Source organism: Pyrus communis, chromosome 4 (genome assembly GCF_041283825.1).
Source record: "Pyrus communis isolate YQ-2024b chromosome 4, ASM4128382v1, whole genome shotgun sequence".
NCBI lineage: Eukaryota > Viridiplantae > Streptophyta > Magnoliopsida > Rosales > Rosaceae > Pyrus > Pyrus communis.
This window is the reverse complement of record NC_142568.1, coordinates 440,952-457,089: the sequence shown is the minus strand read 5'-3', so window position 1 is coordinate 457,089 and position 16,138 is coordinate 440,952. Positions and strand designations below refer to the sequence as shown.

Here is a 16,138-nt window from a genome sequence, read left to right as displayed (position 1 = left end):
TTTGTTGATGTATCCGATTTAATCTTCTTGTTTCTAGACGTTCTATAAGAATAAATTATGAATGAATAAATTACTGTTCCCATCATTTACCGAGAAACATTTATTCCAAGTCACAAATTCACGTTTGTAATAGGTGGAAATGCACATAATCTATATATCTTGGTTTTTCATTTGAAAAATCTATTACGCCTAGATTATGATTAACATTTAACGTAATTGATTGATATGCTTGTTTTATTTACGGGAGTTTTAACGAAACTGTTTATTTTAACAAAAAAACTACATTTTTATACTAAAAAGTCAAATATGATACTATTTACTTTATCATTTATTTTGTCCTTATCGTTAAAACTTAAAGTTTTCAGATCATTTTCATTAGTTTTCCATTTATTTAATGGCATGTTGATTGATTTCGGTTATTTTTTTTATCGGGCGGTTGCCTGCTGGTGCAACCTGATCCATTCATATATTTTTCTGTATTTTATTTATTTTATGTCGATATCACATATTTAATTTTTTTAATATAACAATTGTTTGCTTCTGGTCGAATAATTTTTTCAAACAAGTCGGATGAGGGGTCCATACCAAAAATAAAATATTGATGGCGGTGGGTCGGTGGATTAGTAGTCCTTCTCCTGCTGATTGGACCCGTAATTTGCATGGGAGTACAGGCGGTCACAGCTTAACATACCGTACAATTAATTAATTAATAATTGAGTTAATAATAATTATCAATCGTCACTCCCTTACTACTATAATTTGAGATAATGTTATTTTTTATTTATAACTGAAATGTTTTATATTCGGTTCATTTGAACAACATTATTATGGTTGGTCCATTATGAGTTTTAATTCATTATCTCATCTCTTAGTATAAATAATATCTTTGATTAAAAAAAATAATAATAATGAAAATTACCGCTCACCCACAAGTCACACAAACCAATCACGTGTTTTTTTTATTATATTTTGGTAATTTCCCATTTATACCCCTTCACGGCGCGGGCCATCAGAGCAACTCGAGCAGGGGAGTAGCCTGATGGACAGGCCATTTTTCCAACCCAATAGCTAGATCTGCAAGCTCCAACCCATGCAGACGTGTGGACTGAGGGGGGCTCGAGTGAGAGGCCTAGTTCTAATTGGTGGCCTGAGAGCCTGAGGTTGTGTGTGACATCCCGTTCCGGAAATATCGGAAACGTGCATATGAAATGACCCTTTTACCCCTAGCTTGTTTTTGTATTATTGTTTTTGGTTGTTTTGTGTGGTGTTGGCAAGCTTAGGGCCACACACACACACACTGTCTCACTCTCACTGTCTCTCTCTGTGAGTTCCCCGAGCCCCATTCCCTTTCTTCCTCTTTGAAAACGTACGGACAAACCCCAAAACCCCTCAAACCTTAACAGATCGAAGAAACCAAGTGCACCATCAAGTTCGTGAAGCTGAGAGGAGTCCAGTGGTACCAATTTCAGGTAAAGACTTTGACGTTTTCACGTCGATTTTACAAGCTCCGTTTTAGTCACTGTTCATGCAAGATTAATCTAGTTAGTTTTTGAACTTTTGAAGCTTGTAGTTGTGTTGGTGAGGTCCCAAGGAGCCTCGGAGTGCTTCGTTGGACAAAATTTGACGTCGGGATCGTCCTGTTCTAAGTTGGCCGGTTTTGGAGAATTTGCACAGGTATAATCTAGTGAGTTTTAGGCCTTAAATTGTGTATGGTTGTGTTCTACTAGTTTAGGGCTTTATTTTGGTGCAAGAAACGTGAAGAATGGTGGAAAAATGAGCGAGAAAACCCAAGTTGCAGGTTTTCCCAGTTTCCGGCGCCGGCGACGTCGCCGGAGATTGAATGAAGAAGGCGACGAAATATTCCGTCAATTCTGACGGAATATTCCTGACGCCGTTAACGGAACCTGTTAGTTTTAACGGAATATTCCGGGGTTTTAACGGAATATTCCTGACGGCGTCTGTTGACACCGTCAGTGTGCATGGCACGTGGCCGCGCGTGGGGGGCGCGTAGGTCCGTGCCTTGGCCGGCGCGTGGGGGCGCGTGCGGCGGAGGAAAATTATTTTAAAAATATGGTTATGATCCTGAGGTTGTGTAGAGCACGTGGGTATATTCATTTGTCCATTTTGAGCAATGTATGAGAAGTTATTACGAGAAGTTAGTTATGTGCTTTAAAGTTAACGTTTTTATAGTTGTTTCGCATTTAGGTGACACGTACCCCGAGGACGAGCGTGCACACGCGAGGCAGGGGGGCTACGACCCTTCTACATACCAGTGAGTGGGCTTTTGTTTTCCGTATATACCTATATACATTTATATTCCCAGAAATTGATTTAAAAAGGGTTATTTGCCTTATGCCATGCATGTTATTATTATCGTTTATGCATCATTGCACACATTAGTAGTGGCATACATATATATGCATATTGGTGCTGTGGACGTGCAGGTAAGTGCCAGGTAAGTGTTATTCACGTTTATATTTCAGTAGTGGTTAGAGATGCTTAGAGAGCTCATAACCTGCACCCCCGGTGTTAGTGCTTCCGCCCAGAGTAGGGCACAGTCCTTCACGTGACGTTCACCTCCCGCACCACACGCTCAGCTTGGATCCAAGTTAGGTGCATAGGCCTGTCGTACAGACCACATTAGGTGGTTCCGACTCGTAGGTGACCCGCGACTATTCGCACAACCTTCACGTGATCGTAGCACTAGAGCATATATATATGTTACACCCAGGCCTGTCGTACAGACCACTTTAGGTGGTTCCGACTCGTGGGCAGGTTTAGATTTTGAGATTGAGATTTGAGCTCTAGATGTAGCCGTACAGGTCACGTTAGGTGACTCCGGCTGCCAGATTACATGATATTGATTATGTTTATACCTGGGCACTTGCATATCGTTATGAGAATTCGGCATGGCATATTATCGAGCATGATTGTTATACCTTGAACATATTTGGCATATGTATTATGTATATATATTTTCTGGGAAGTATACAGGTTTTATGGCGAGGGGTTAGTAAGTATTTTATAAATGGTTTTCGAAAGCTTTGTTTTTGCCCACTCACGCTTTTGTTTTGCGCCCCTCTAGGTTCTAGTTGCTTAGCCGTTGCGGTGGTTTCCCTTGAGGGCTTTCCGGCGTTTCTGACAGACACTCCCCATTGTAGGGTCGCCTTCGGGCGTACTACTGTTGTCGTTTTTGTTTGGACTGTTTTAGACCTGCTCTGAAATTGTATCTCACTTACTAGCACTTATATTAGTACCTTGTATGCTAGTTTTTAATTATTCGTACTTTTATATTACTACTTTATTAGCTTCCGCACGTGCACAGGGCTACGTCACCTTCGTGTGACGGCCAGCACGCTCCGATCTCGGTCGGGGTGTGTCACTGTGTGATGCTTGGTTGACGTCAATCACATTTTAAAATTAATATAAAATAAAAAATATTAATAAAAAAAAGTAAAAAGGTAAAAAATTAATAAAAAATGTAAAAAATATTAATTAAAAAAAAGTAAAAAACTAATAAAAAATCCGAAATTATTTTTTTTTTAAAATGATTTAATTTTTCTATAAATATGTTATCCTTGTCTTCCAACTTACACCATAATTTTATATTTTCTCAAATATTTTGAGTTGTAATTTCTTATTTAATGACACGTGGTATAACAAGACCAATTAAAAATCTTATCCGAAATTAAAAATAAAATTATTTTTTAGTTTTTATCAGAAGTGGAGATGCAAAAGGCAATTACTTCTTTAAAAACAGTTACCGTTCATTGAAGGGAATTAAATAGGAAGTTGCCCTAAGGACCTTCCTCACGCTGGAGTTGGTCTCAAATGGACTTACGAGCCGCCCTACACAAAGTTGGCACTGCATCTACATTACATTTTCCGCCAGCCGTTGACTAAAACTAGTTGAAAACAGATTTACGACGACTCGTATGAAACGGGTTTACGTTACTATAAAATTTTCAAACTAAAACAAGTTTTTGTACCAAACCCTTTTCATACAGCTTTATTAACGGCCCGAGATGTAATGGTGGCAGTAAATTTGTATCATAGAATTTTATCCGAATCTACCTCTAACATTGTGAATTTTTTTTTCATTGTAACTGGAATACGAGTGGTACATCACGTGTTTTTATGTAAGTGGTGAAAAATTTTATTTTTTAACACATATCCCACCCTTTGTATAGTGACACGTGGTATACCATCATATGTTCCGATCAAATTGAAAAATCTCTAAACATTGCGGATGCACCTGGAAAAGACAGTATTCAGTGCAAGAGGGGGTGTACTACGAAATCAACATGCCACAAAAATCTTAGCATATTGATTTCGCAACCTAGCGGGTGCTCGGTACAGATAGAGGGTTGTCGATGTCATTGGTCCAAAATTCAGAGACGAGACTTCTCAAGTCGTTGGCCATGAGGGTAAACCCTTCAACTTTTGTACTGCACTTAACAATTCTAGTGGAGATGGGCAAGTCATCGGAAGAGGAGGCAACATTAACGTTATACAATGCCCAATTTAGAAGTTCTTCCCCGTGAAAATCACCTCTCTCAAGGCAGCTAGTCCTTGAGAAACCACTTCCACCAATGTTGCTAGTGTTGTAAGTGCGGACCGTGCCTTGCGTGATGAAGAGCATCTTCTCAATTGGTTCCATCTCCCGAATAATGTACTTGTTCTCGTTATAGATCATTGGCTTGAGATAACCGTCACAAACTTTTCTCAACACTTCGTCATCCATGGCTTGAAGCACTGGTACCTAAGGTTAGAATTTGATACATTATTCCCCAAGAAAAATAAACAGAGTTAATAAATCTAACAAGGCACATCATTAATGTACATTATATCCATATCTGTAAGGTCAAAGTATCTAAACTATCAATAATATCGACTGCATATCTGCGTTTTAAAATGTGTGGTTAACCAGTGTAGAAGAATTCAACATACTATGATGGATATGATCAGAACTTTTTTGTGAAGGGTCTTTCTTGATGGAAAGAAAAACTTACCCTTTTCAGCGTAGCCAAGCAGAGATGGCGTTTGATGAGTTTGAGACATTCTAAGGGAAGACCAATAGAGAGTATACTCTCGACATTGACATCCTTGTTCGCATCAAGTTCCCGTAGAGCACATGACATGATCATCTTATTCATATTCAAAGGGATGTCGTTGTTATGTAACCACGATGCTATCGCTGGACCTCTCTTCCTCTCCATTTTCATCAACTTCCTTTGCTCCCTTGATCTTTCAGTTGACAACAACATATATGTCTGTATACCAGAACAAGTAGCTAGGTGATCGATCAATTCATTAAATTCTGAGAATGCATGACAAAACTCTAGGTTGTGATGAACAACGGAGAAAGCTTTTACAGTCACCCGATTGAGTAGATTCAGTACATATTAGCAAGTTAATATTGTTTTCATAACAAATAAAGCAGTGAACAAGCGTAGCAACCATTCAAGATTATTGTTTTACGGAGACGGACTAAAAACCAACCTGCATAATTCCATTGAGATATATTAAGAAGAGAAGCATGCCAATTATTGAGATAAAAATTGCAAAGAGGTCTTCCCATGCATAGGTACTAGTCTGCAGATTTTGGCCAAAAGAACTGCAAAGATGAAATGAAGTCGCATTATCTCAAGTATGCGCTCAAACAAGAAACTCGATCTACAGCCATTTCTTTATGTCAAAAGCATTGGTTAAGATCTCATCTCTATATGAAGAAATAAAATTCTGACCAACATCAAGAGAACGACAGTTGCATATAATCATTTTAGCATGAATGAACAAATGGACAATACTACAATAGCAAAATTGATTGCGTAATTGTTCACCCCCACCCAAAATATAGTTCAATATGCAAGATCAAATAGTTGAGCCTTCTATATGCAATTACATACCTAAGATTTCGCAGACCCCACCAGAAACAGTGCAAGAACTTTTGTGGAAAATCGCTTGATCTCAACATATCAGATTGAAGGGCATCAAGAAATATACCAAAATCAAAGAGTGTTGTATTGGGTGGATTTATAGGACATAAATTATTTACAGGTGTGATATTTCTAAACGCATGATCGTCACAGTCAAAAGAACTAGCTTCACAGCCATTTGTACTCCGACATGCAAATTGCCAGCAGTCTGTTACTCGTTGAATAGAGAAAAAGTACCAAAGGGCACCAAATACCTATAAAGGACCAATAAATTAGTTAATGATAATGATTGGATTTTAGAGAAAATTCTGAAATAATGTAACTGGTTTGAAGGGGACGAAAGTACGTTTATTAAGTTTTCACGAAATAAAAGCTTCACAACGTCTTAATGAAGAATGCAATCAGATTTTGAAGGCCAAAGAAGTAAAAAGAAAACAAGGCTGTTAAATTTTGAAAGATCTGAGAGCGCCATACCAAGCAGCATTAGATTGTCGCAGTTAGGCAGTGACTCATTGCTCATGATAATGCAATCTGAACCCGTTAAATGGACAGAAATAGGTGGCATTGCCTCATCTAACACTTGCGATTAATGTATATACATCATTAAATCTGAAATACAATTCTTGATGCAGACTACGAGCAACTTCATTTTTCAACATGTACGTTTATCATTCATGGATGACTTGCAGGACAAACGTTTTAATAGAGTAACTACATTAAGTAAATAAAGAGGAGATTGGAACTTACATGACTTGCAAGGATGAATGTAAAGAATTTGAAGACAGACTGAACATGATTCTCAAGCTGTTTACACGATAAGTAGATGCGAAGAACCCGCAGCACATATTGAAATAGAACAAGAGAGTTTGGAACTATCCTTGACCTGAAGCCTCTCATGTTTGTGAAGAAAATGAAAATTAGTACCTACACACAATACAAAGGCTTAAGCAAAGAGTTATTTATCTCGTCATTGTGTAAATAATGTTTTTGTTATCACTTGAGGGAGGGGGTCGGGGATTCAAACTTGGAACCTCTTCCAACACTGCGAAGAGATGAATCAATTAGGGTATTGACCTCTCCTAAAGTGAAATATATCACATGTAATCAGCTGAATCCTGGTCTAGCAGTAATTTCCAGTTCTATATGCCTATACAAGCAAATATCTTATGCATTTATAGTAAAATTGACATCCTAACATGTGAGAATCCAATCCTCCTTACACGTTAACAGCCACAGAGGTTAGAAAAGCAAAGGCGTCTCATTGTACCTGGGGAATGGGAAGAAGGGCTAGAATGTCGATTAGGATGTGTGATCGCCAAATCCACTTGGCCAAATCCAGAGCATCCTCAACTAATATCGCTCCTTTAGTCAAAACTATCGTACTGCAATAGGACTTCCCCATCATCCTAAATGCCCGAGCTTTAGGTTCAAAATAAATTTGAATAATAACGTTCGCTATGTAAAAGAGATCTGTGAATGATCTCAAAGCAAGAGCTGTATTCTTCAACTTCTTGTCCAACTCGAGACACTTGATATCCTCATTGATGATAGGAATGTACAAGAATAAAGGATCTAGGAAAAGAGCAAAGACGCATGATATTATAAACATCCTCTTCCATATCACAAGGAGCAGTTTCCTCCTCATTGTGGCCTCCGCTGTACAGTGTTCGGCAATACTACAAATGACACAAGGGAAATAACATAAGCATTGCAGCCGTCAGAAAGAGGAAACATGAAAACGGTCATTGAAGTAATATACGGTATAGTGGGGCTTCCAAGTTGGTAGAGGTTCCACCAGACTAAGATGGTAGATTCGAACTTCTTACAACATTGGGAAGAGAAATACCGTCAGGCCAATAGCTTCCGAGTCCTATTGTTCGACATAAGAAAACAAAGAATTATATAAACCAACCTCACAACCGTCTCTTCGGAGTTCTCCATAGCTCAGTCTTAGTTTTGATGCAAGATCCTCTGAACTATTAACGGACCAATGTAGCTTCTTAAAATATGTCAATGTTCTGAATAATGTTGACTCCAGACTCCAGTCTCCTGCAAATATGGAGAGAGACAGAAAGGAGTCAATGTGGAATTAGCTAGAGAGGGAGGGAGGGGGGGCCCTAGAACAGAGGTGTTTGTAATTGATTTCAACGACTTCCTCTGCAGTCGGGCCCACATTTTGTATTATGAAAAGCCTTCAGTATTTAGTATTAAGGATAAAAACGTAATTGCACTTACAAGAGATAATACTTAAAGGTTAAGGAATCTTCGTTAGTTTTGGAGGTTTTCTTTTCTGTTAGCTGTGACAGCTTTTGTATAAATACCCAAAGTGTAATGTTATTCATTTTATCAATGGAAAAATACTTTTCCTAATATGGTATCAACCGCCTATAGTCTCCCGACATCTCTTTGATCCAATTTTCTTGCTTCTCTTTGCACCGCCTAATCTTCTTCATCTTCTTCGATCAATCGATCGATTTCTTGATCTTAAACGCGAATTCTTCTTCAACCTACAGCTATAGTGACCCTGCATCTCCTTCTTTGGAATCGAATTCTCCTGTTCATCCGTTTCCTAATGCAATTCCCAACCCTAATTTTGCGATTTCTTCTTCCATTACGATACAAAATATTGGATCCATGGTTCCAATCAAGCTCACTACTACAAATTACCTTACATGGAGTGCTTTGTTTTCTCTGATCTTCCGTCGTTACAATCTCATTGGTCTAATTGACGGAACTATGGCGGCACCACCTAAATTTCTTTTTGATTCGTCAGGGAATCAGACTGCCACTCTCAATCCAGCCTATGTCTCTTGGTTTGAGAATGATCAAAACATTCTTATCTGGATTAATTCAACTCTTTCTGAATCTTTAATTCCTTACACGGTTGGTGTGACTTTTGCTCGAGAACTTTGGTCGAAATTGGAATCACGACTTGCAACTGCTTCTCAATCTCACATTCACAAGCTTCGATCTCGTCTTTGCAGTCTTGTTAAAGGTGAATCAACTGCTGCTCAATATCTCCAGCAAATTGAAGAAATCGCAGATGCACTTGCAAGTGCTGGTGCTTCAGTCAAAGATTCATAACTAATCTCAGTCACTCTTTTCATTTTATCAATGGAAAAATACTTTTCCTAACATTAAGAACGGGTCAAAATTTTGGTATTAATTCAACACAATCCTGGCAGTAGCAGGTGAGAGTGCCCCAGAGCAACCGTACTTTAGAGGCTATAATACACAATCCCAATAACATTAAAATTCGACTGAGGATATCGCAATATCTATCAAAAAAGGGTAAAGGCTCCCAACAGTTTACAAGCAACATAAAATGAAGGAAAAGAAACAAATCCAGAACCACATCACAGTTCTGGAAAGAAAAAACAGGGAATATAGAAACTCCACAAAAGTTACCGGAATAAGCTTGGCGGGGATTCATAATTTGAGAAACCCACAAAGAAAACACTCAAAACACATCCAATTCGGAAAAAGAAAAATGAAAATTTCAGTTTCCTATCCTAATTTACCTCTTCTAGTATTAGTACATGAAGAAGGATACCTTTTTTTTTAATGCCCAATTTAATGCGGTTCTTACAGCTTTTCCTATCAAACTCTTTGTAGACTTATGATTTCCAATCTCGACAGAGATCAATAACAAATCAATCCTCGACTCTAGCTCTGCAAGTCGTCACCCCTGAGAAGGTTGCACTGACGTTGCTAATTCTTCTAACTGCTGCCTCCCAAGATTAGATATAAGCTCCACGGAGATGAACTGCTTTGGTAATCTTTCAACCTCTTCCACCTTGAGATCGTGTAACGGTTGAAGCTTATTTGCTTCAGAGTCTGCTGCTTCAGCCTCCGCAAGCAGAAGGTTAGCTTCTTCAAGGTTACCCAACTCCAAAGCAGCTTCTCTTTCTGCTTTAGCAATCCCAGATATCAGAAGCAACCTCTGAAACCTAGCCGTAGCTAGCTCTTTTTCCTTGGAGAGAATATGCCCCTCTGTCTCCTGCAATCTGTTAATAGTCTCTTTTATCTCTTGCTCGAGCTTCTCAAGCTCTAAGATGGCTTTTTCCATGTCATTCTGTATCCCTTCCTTTTCAACATTCAATGACTTAGCCTCGGCAGCAAGTCGTGCTGCTTCCTTAAAATTTCTTGCAGTTGCAGCGACTTTCTTTTCTGCTTCCAGCTCTGGAATTCTTTTGTCTATGAAAATAATTTTCTGCTTAGAGGATGCTATATCTTGCTGAATGCTCGACTTTTTCGAAGACAGTTCCTGCAGTGAAGCTCTTGAGGCAGAAACATTCTGTTGGAGCATTTGAACATCCTTGGAGAGCTCTTCCTCAGTCTTTGCAAGTGTGATCTTATCTTCCCTGGACTTCAAAATAGAGGACATGAGAGTTTTTCTAAGAGCAGCAACTTGTTGGTATGCCTCTGCTTCCTCTGCAGAAGCCCTGGCCAGTTCCCTCAACTTTGCTTCCCTCTCTTGTTCCTGAATGACGAAGGCATTGATTTCCATCTTTTTTGTTGACAGAGCCTCATTTTCTATGTTTATCTTAGAGAGGGCCGCTTGCAAGTTGGTGGACTTGGCCTGAATGGTGGATTGCATGTCCTGGAAGCCAGAAAGAGCAAGATCAATCCTTTCCTCAACTTGTTTGATGTCACGATCATTTTGTGCAATCTCTTGTTCCTTCTGTTTCACCAAAGCAAGTAGCTTCTCCAGTTCGTCCATGAGAACGTCCTTTTTCTTACAAAGACATTCTTTCTCCCTCTTGTCATCCTCCACCAAAGTGTCAACGGAAGAGTCCAAGACAAGCCCAGCATCATCGATGATATGGGATTCAATCTCCAGTTCCATTTTCTTGGCATGCAAGGCTTCAGTTGATGAAAGCCATTCTTCTGTTTCTTTTGAAGAGTGGGCTTCTGCTGTTTGTAAGACCAAATCTGCATCATTCGAGGCATCCTGTGATATCGAACGAATCAAACAATCATCACATTACTCATTACTACATGTCATCATTGTCATGTCATAACTTTCACAATTGCCATTCATTCCATTATCTCCATTTTGTTTGTAGTCTATGCTGTTAAAGACGATTAATTTCTGCAAGCAAATAATCAAAAGGTGGAGCAGGAGGTACATACGGTGGCAAAGCGTTGAAGCAGAGAAGCACATTCTTCCTCGGCGGTGATTTGGGATTGGAGAACTTGATGCATTTTGGTGTCCACAGCATCACATTCGGCCTCGGCATCTCTGAGGGCGGCTAACAGAGCTTGCTTCTGGCTCTGAGCAGCTGCAAGGCTGTCACTGAGCCTTTGTGCAGTGTCGAAATCCTCAGCCTCGCAAGCCTCTTCCAGCTGCTTCTCGAGATTGGCTTCATTGACAGAAGCCAAATTGAGATGCTCGGATGCTGCCCTTCTCTTGGCAATGGATTCCTTCCTGGCGGCGGAGATGGAGGCGGCCAATTGGCGAGCGTGACTGAGCTTGTCGGCGATCAGAGCCTTGCTCTGGTCCAACCGGAGCTCAGGAGGGGCTTCTTTGTCATTTACGACCACTTCTACTGGTACTGGTTCTGGTTCCGATACTGATAAGGATACAGGCGGATGCGGGGGAGGAGGGGGAGTGGAATCAGAAGATGGAGTGGAAGTAGGGACCACGGGGGTGGTGGCGATGGAGGTGGAGGTGTAGGGGAGGGAATCGTCGTCGAGATCGGGATCATCGGTCCTGGAACTGGAATAGGCATCGCGGGCGTATCCGATGCGGAGGCCAGCGGCTCGCTTTTTCCGTCTGGAAGTGGAGGAGTTCTGTCTGGATGCTGTCGCAGGCGGTGTTGGTTTCGATGCGGGGGTTTGATTCTGAACAAGGTCGTCGTGTGTCTGTGTTAGTGGATCTTCTGGTTCTGGTAGGTTCTGGAATTGGAGAGTGAGGTCGGAGAAGAGGTTCTCGTCAAGAGGCTCGGAGGACGATGATTCTGGCGGAGGTGGAGGAACATCTCCATCTTGGTGCGATTGAAGGGCTGGATCTTGACCACCGTGATCAGGGAGATGGTGCTTCTCCAAATCCTCCAATTGGGGTAGACTGTTATTACCGGAATTGTTAGGGGTAAACAAGACCATGCCCTCGAAGAGGGAATCCATTTCGTCAACCTCCATTAATGGCTCCCCCTCGAAAATCGATTGCTCTGGTTGATTACTCCTGAGGCTTGGAGTCAAGGACGAAGCCGCCTTTGTCTATAGGAATTGAGTCGGTCCCTCTCTGGAGCGGAAAGGAAACAGATTTTTACTTCCTTAACGCCCGGTTAGTTTTGAATGCTGACATTTACTAAAACGTCCCTTTACTTTTCAACATTTTGGAAAAGAATCTCGTATCATTGTATATCATACAATTAAAAATTATTTAAAATTTAAAATTAAATATAAATATTATTTAACGAAAATTAACTGCACAATATATGATTAACAACCACGATCACAGAATTCTCGAGATCCCCAGGAGAAGAATCCGGCAAGAATCCTTTTCCCAACTTTTTTGGTCAATTTTTTATTTTTAACTTTAACTACGTTCTAATAGTATTCCTATTTACTAATAAATAACAAGTCTTAAATTTGATTTTCGCCAAATACAAATTTAAACCACATTATTGCTAGCCTATTGTGAGGCTATGCGCATCCCATCCCTTAAATGTCATTTGTTAAAAAAAATTAAAAAATAAAAACTAGTTTACACTTTTACATCCTTTGATAAAAATAAAAAATAAACTTTTAATTTAAGAGCATAAGTGGTAAACATGACATCTTCAATTCTTAATGATATATCTTAAATTATACAACAACGACATCTGGTCATCTACTAAATAAGTAAATATTCGTAGCCTCAAGTCAAGAATCTCAAGATCAATGCCACTCTATTCCTCCCAATGTGGTAGATCCGACTCCTTCCCACACCTCATTCAGTCCTACTTCTTCGTTGTCAATCCCCTCCCGGTCGCAGTCCCACCACCCACGTCCGCTTGCATCTGTCATTACCACCAAAAAGAAGGAAATAATGTGTGCAGCTTCACAAGAAACATGAACAAGTAACTGTTTCTGACTCACAGATTATGTAGCAGCATACTCACAGTGATTATAAGCAGGCCCTGGTTTCTCCTTGCCTATGATCAAGCTCTCGTTCCTTATCCTTTTCTGGTTCGGTTTTGGCGTTGGATCACCTCCTAGCACTGTGAAATTCTTTCTTACAATGGGTTTGTAACCACCACCTAATTCAAAGACAAAGACGAGGTGAGGGGAGGGGAGGGGAGGTGGATCAGATTTATAACCAAATACGTAAGTTGATTAAGTAAACAAACGTTTTAACTGCCTGCAAAAGTTACGTTTCCTGCTAGATGTCAAACAACCCAATGCAATACCTTTTGTGGTGTATATGCTAACTACAACTCTACTTGCAATTTGAGACCCTCAGCTCATCTCTCATGTTTCTGCTTTATCTCACAAACTTGTCCCTCTCTTGAATCCAAATTTCTGGGCCAATGCATGGCACTTATTATTATTTTTTTCCTTTCTCAAGAAGTATGACAAAATTACAGAAAGAGAGACAAAAAGTCTATTAAAGATATGAAATCCAAGTCGATTCCAGAATCTAAGAATTCCAACGCGAAAAGAAAAGACATGCTGATGATATGGAAATCCCCTGAACCATGCTTGATGTAAGTAACGCATGTTGGCAAATATCCACAAACATTTCTACGCAGAAATGAAAGCACTCATCAACTGATAAAACATTCATGGAATGTTCTGCCAGATTGCTACTCAATCAGATACCAACACAGAGAAAGTACTAGATCATTTCTACAATTTAACTTTATCCCTGTGACTAAAATTTGAGGCAATTAAGAAATGTATAAAACTGAGAGTCAGACCTGCACAACGTACGGTGGAAAATCCAAATGCATATCTATAACAATAACTCATACATATGCATCTCCTGTAGTGCATAGAGACAAGGAAGTACTGCTCTTAACACCTTGGCTACACCTCATTTTACAACTCCCCACCCTAAATGTACACTTCTCCAAGCAAACTACCATTGCAATCATTTTATATTGGTACTTATTTTAGAAGTAATGGGCACAATCACATTTCATAAACGTTAAGCGTTCTTGAAATGTAATACACTATATGAAGTAGCACCTGAAGAAATGGAAAACTTGCTAAACTCGCTTGTTGTGCTTGTTGGTTCTATGAAGAACTAAACAACCAAATTTTATACCGTATTAAGATCTAGCAAACATCACCCCAGTCCTGAACAAGAAAAAGTCTTTTGAATTGGTTGAGTTAGGCTGTTTTAATAAGGTTTTCAGTTTTCCCCCAAGATTATTGCAACATAAAGAAACAATTCAGTTTTCAATGATATTTCTCTATGAAGACAAACCAAAATAATGATCATCAAGAGAAGCTTAGTTCATTCTAGAAGATGTAACACCAAGAAAAGTTGAGACGCGAAAGCAAACCATCGAAAGGGTTTCTCCTTTTTCTCGATTCTTGAACTACGTCTTCATTAGAACTTTCAACTTCACCAGCAGTGGATGGACCTACAGAATGTCCTTTTCCTAGATCAGTATGGTTGAAAAGTTCGAGAGCCACTAAAGCAGCAACATGGTTCTTCTCTGCTTCCCCTCCTTTCTTTGCCCCAACTTGCTCGTCAACGGCCTCACTTGAATCTCGTGACCCAAATACAGATGAGAAGGGCCTTAACCTTTCCTGAGAATTAAACCAATTTCATTCAAACCCCAAATTTTAAATCAAAATAGGAACCTAAATGCACATCCTTTTTGTTTTGTTTTATAGACCCACATGCTACATCCAACTCCTGGAACTACCTAAAAGGAAATAATCAAGTTCCAAACTTTCCATTATCAGCTCTAAATTTGAGAAAAGGGAAGTGATTTGAACACACCTCTCTTTTTTTTAGCCGTTAGATTGAACAATCAAAGTAGAATCAACGAGTTCAAATTAAGAGGGGTGTGTAGAAGGTCAAATAGGTGTGTCTAAATCACTTCTCAATTGACATAATTTAGTAATTTTACAATACGACTATTTGACTTTGGCAACTTAAAGTTGCAAATTTTCATGTAAGTACGATTCACTTGGGTAAAATGTAGCCTGCAAGATTCCTCTTTTGCTTCTAATAATAAGAGAAAACAGTAAATCCGAAAAGAAAATATAAAACCCAGTATCTGATTTGTCTCTCTCTTTCCCTCACAATTTTCTCAGCAACCAAACAGAAGGTAACAAACGGGTACCTTTACTATGGTGGATTTTGCAGAAGTCCGGCGCAGCTGTTTCTCTGAAGAGTCTGAAAGCGGCACAGTGTAGCCTTTATCTGGATTTTCTTCTGCAACATTGGCCCTAATTCCATGCAAAAACAATTGTATCTAACAAAAATCAGCTCCGATTTAATCGACAAAAGATAAAAATGTTGGGTTTGGTGACTTTTCCCTTACGGCGTTTTTGAGCAAGACGAGAATAATGAAGGCAGTGAGCGCTGCCCCGCCGCCCTAAATGCCACCGGAGCTTTCTTTGACCTCATTTCTACGCTAATCTTCTTTCTTCGGGATTTCCTCTGCTTAGTTCGGCATTGGAGCTTTGGAAAGTGATATTCTTTAAAAACCCTATTTTTGAAGTTTTAGCGGCAAGGTTTCAAGTTTTGGCGGAGGCTTTTCAGTTTCTACTAAAATCACATCGATAATATTAACATAAAATGCTAATATTGTTATGAAATATAGCGTGAATGTCACATATATGATTGTATAAGGAAGCAAATTAATATGGATGTTGATGACAACCATTGAAAGTTTTAGATGAAAAAGTCTTAGGGAGATGAAATATTTTCTTTATGTATGTTAAGTGTTGTCAGATTTATAAATGTTTGTTTGTCCCTCAATACAACACACAAGATCAAAAGTAAAAGTAATAATATCAACCTCCTTCCCTCTCTTTACCAGCATCCTTTGTAAGTTTAAATCTCGTGGTATTATTTTTACACTGGACCAAGATTAATAGATGTGAGAGTTATACCTCATAAGAGTTTTTTTTTTTTTTTTTTGGTTAAACAAGTGATACTATCTACATTAAGGGAGGGAATGGGCTTAGCTCACAATAGATTAGTAATAATATGGTTTAAATTTGACTTTGACGAAAATCGAACCTAA

At 39.2% G+C, this 16,138-nt stretch overlaps 3 protein-coding genes across 3 annotated transcripts; all 3 read right to left on the bottom strand.

Moving 5' to 3' along the window:
- Window positions 1-4,144: 4,144 nt before the first annotated feature.
- Window positions 4,145-8,029, bottom strand: LOC137721719 (cyclic nucleotide-gated ion channel 1). Its single transcript, XM_068460744.2, has 7 exons — window positions 7,852-8,029; window positions 7,207-7,615; window positions 6,687-6,863; window positions 5,910-6,193; window positions 5,503-5,617; window positions 5,013-5,273; window positions 4,145-4,762 (listed from the first exon to the last, which is right to left on the bottom strand). The coding sequence occupies exons 1-7, from the start codon at window positions 7,878-7,880 to the stop codon at window positions 4,340-4,342; spliced, it is 1,698 nt and encodes a 565-aa protein (XP_068316845.2). The 5' UTR covers window positions 7,881-8,029; the 3' UTR covers window positions 4,145-4,339.
- Window positions 8,030-9,183: 1,154 nt separating this feature from the next.
- On the bottom strand, window positions 9,184-12,254 carry LOC137722525 (neurofilament light protein). Its single transcript, XM_068461549.2, has 2 exons — window positions 11,076-12,254; window positions 9,184-10,893 (listed from the first exon to the last, which is right to left on the bottom strand). Exons 1-2 carry the CDS (start codon window positions 12,081-12,083, stop codon window positions 9,622-9,624), a joined length of 2,280 nt encoding a protein of 759 aa, XP_068317650.2. The 5' UTR covers window positions 12,084-12,254; the 3' UTR covers window positions 9,184-9,621.
- A 425-nt stretch (window positions 12,255-12,679) lies between these two features.
- Window positions 12,680-15,644, bottom strand: LOC137721861 (RNA-binding protein). Its single transcript, XM_068460887.2, has 5 exons — window positions 15,431-15,644; window positions 15,230-15,335; window positions 14,438-14,687; window positions 13,049-13,186; window positions 12,680-12,946 (listed from the first exon to the last, which is right to left on the bottom strand). Exons 1-5 carry the CDS (start codon window positions 15,514-15,516, stop codon window positions 12,825-12,827), a joined length of 702 nt encoding a protein of 233 aa, XP_068316988.2. The 5' UTR covers window positions 15,517-15,644; the 3' UTR covers window positions 12,680-12,824.
- Window positions 15,645-16,138: the final 494 nt, after the last annotated feature.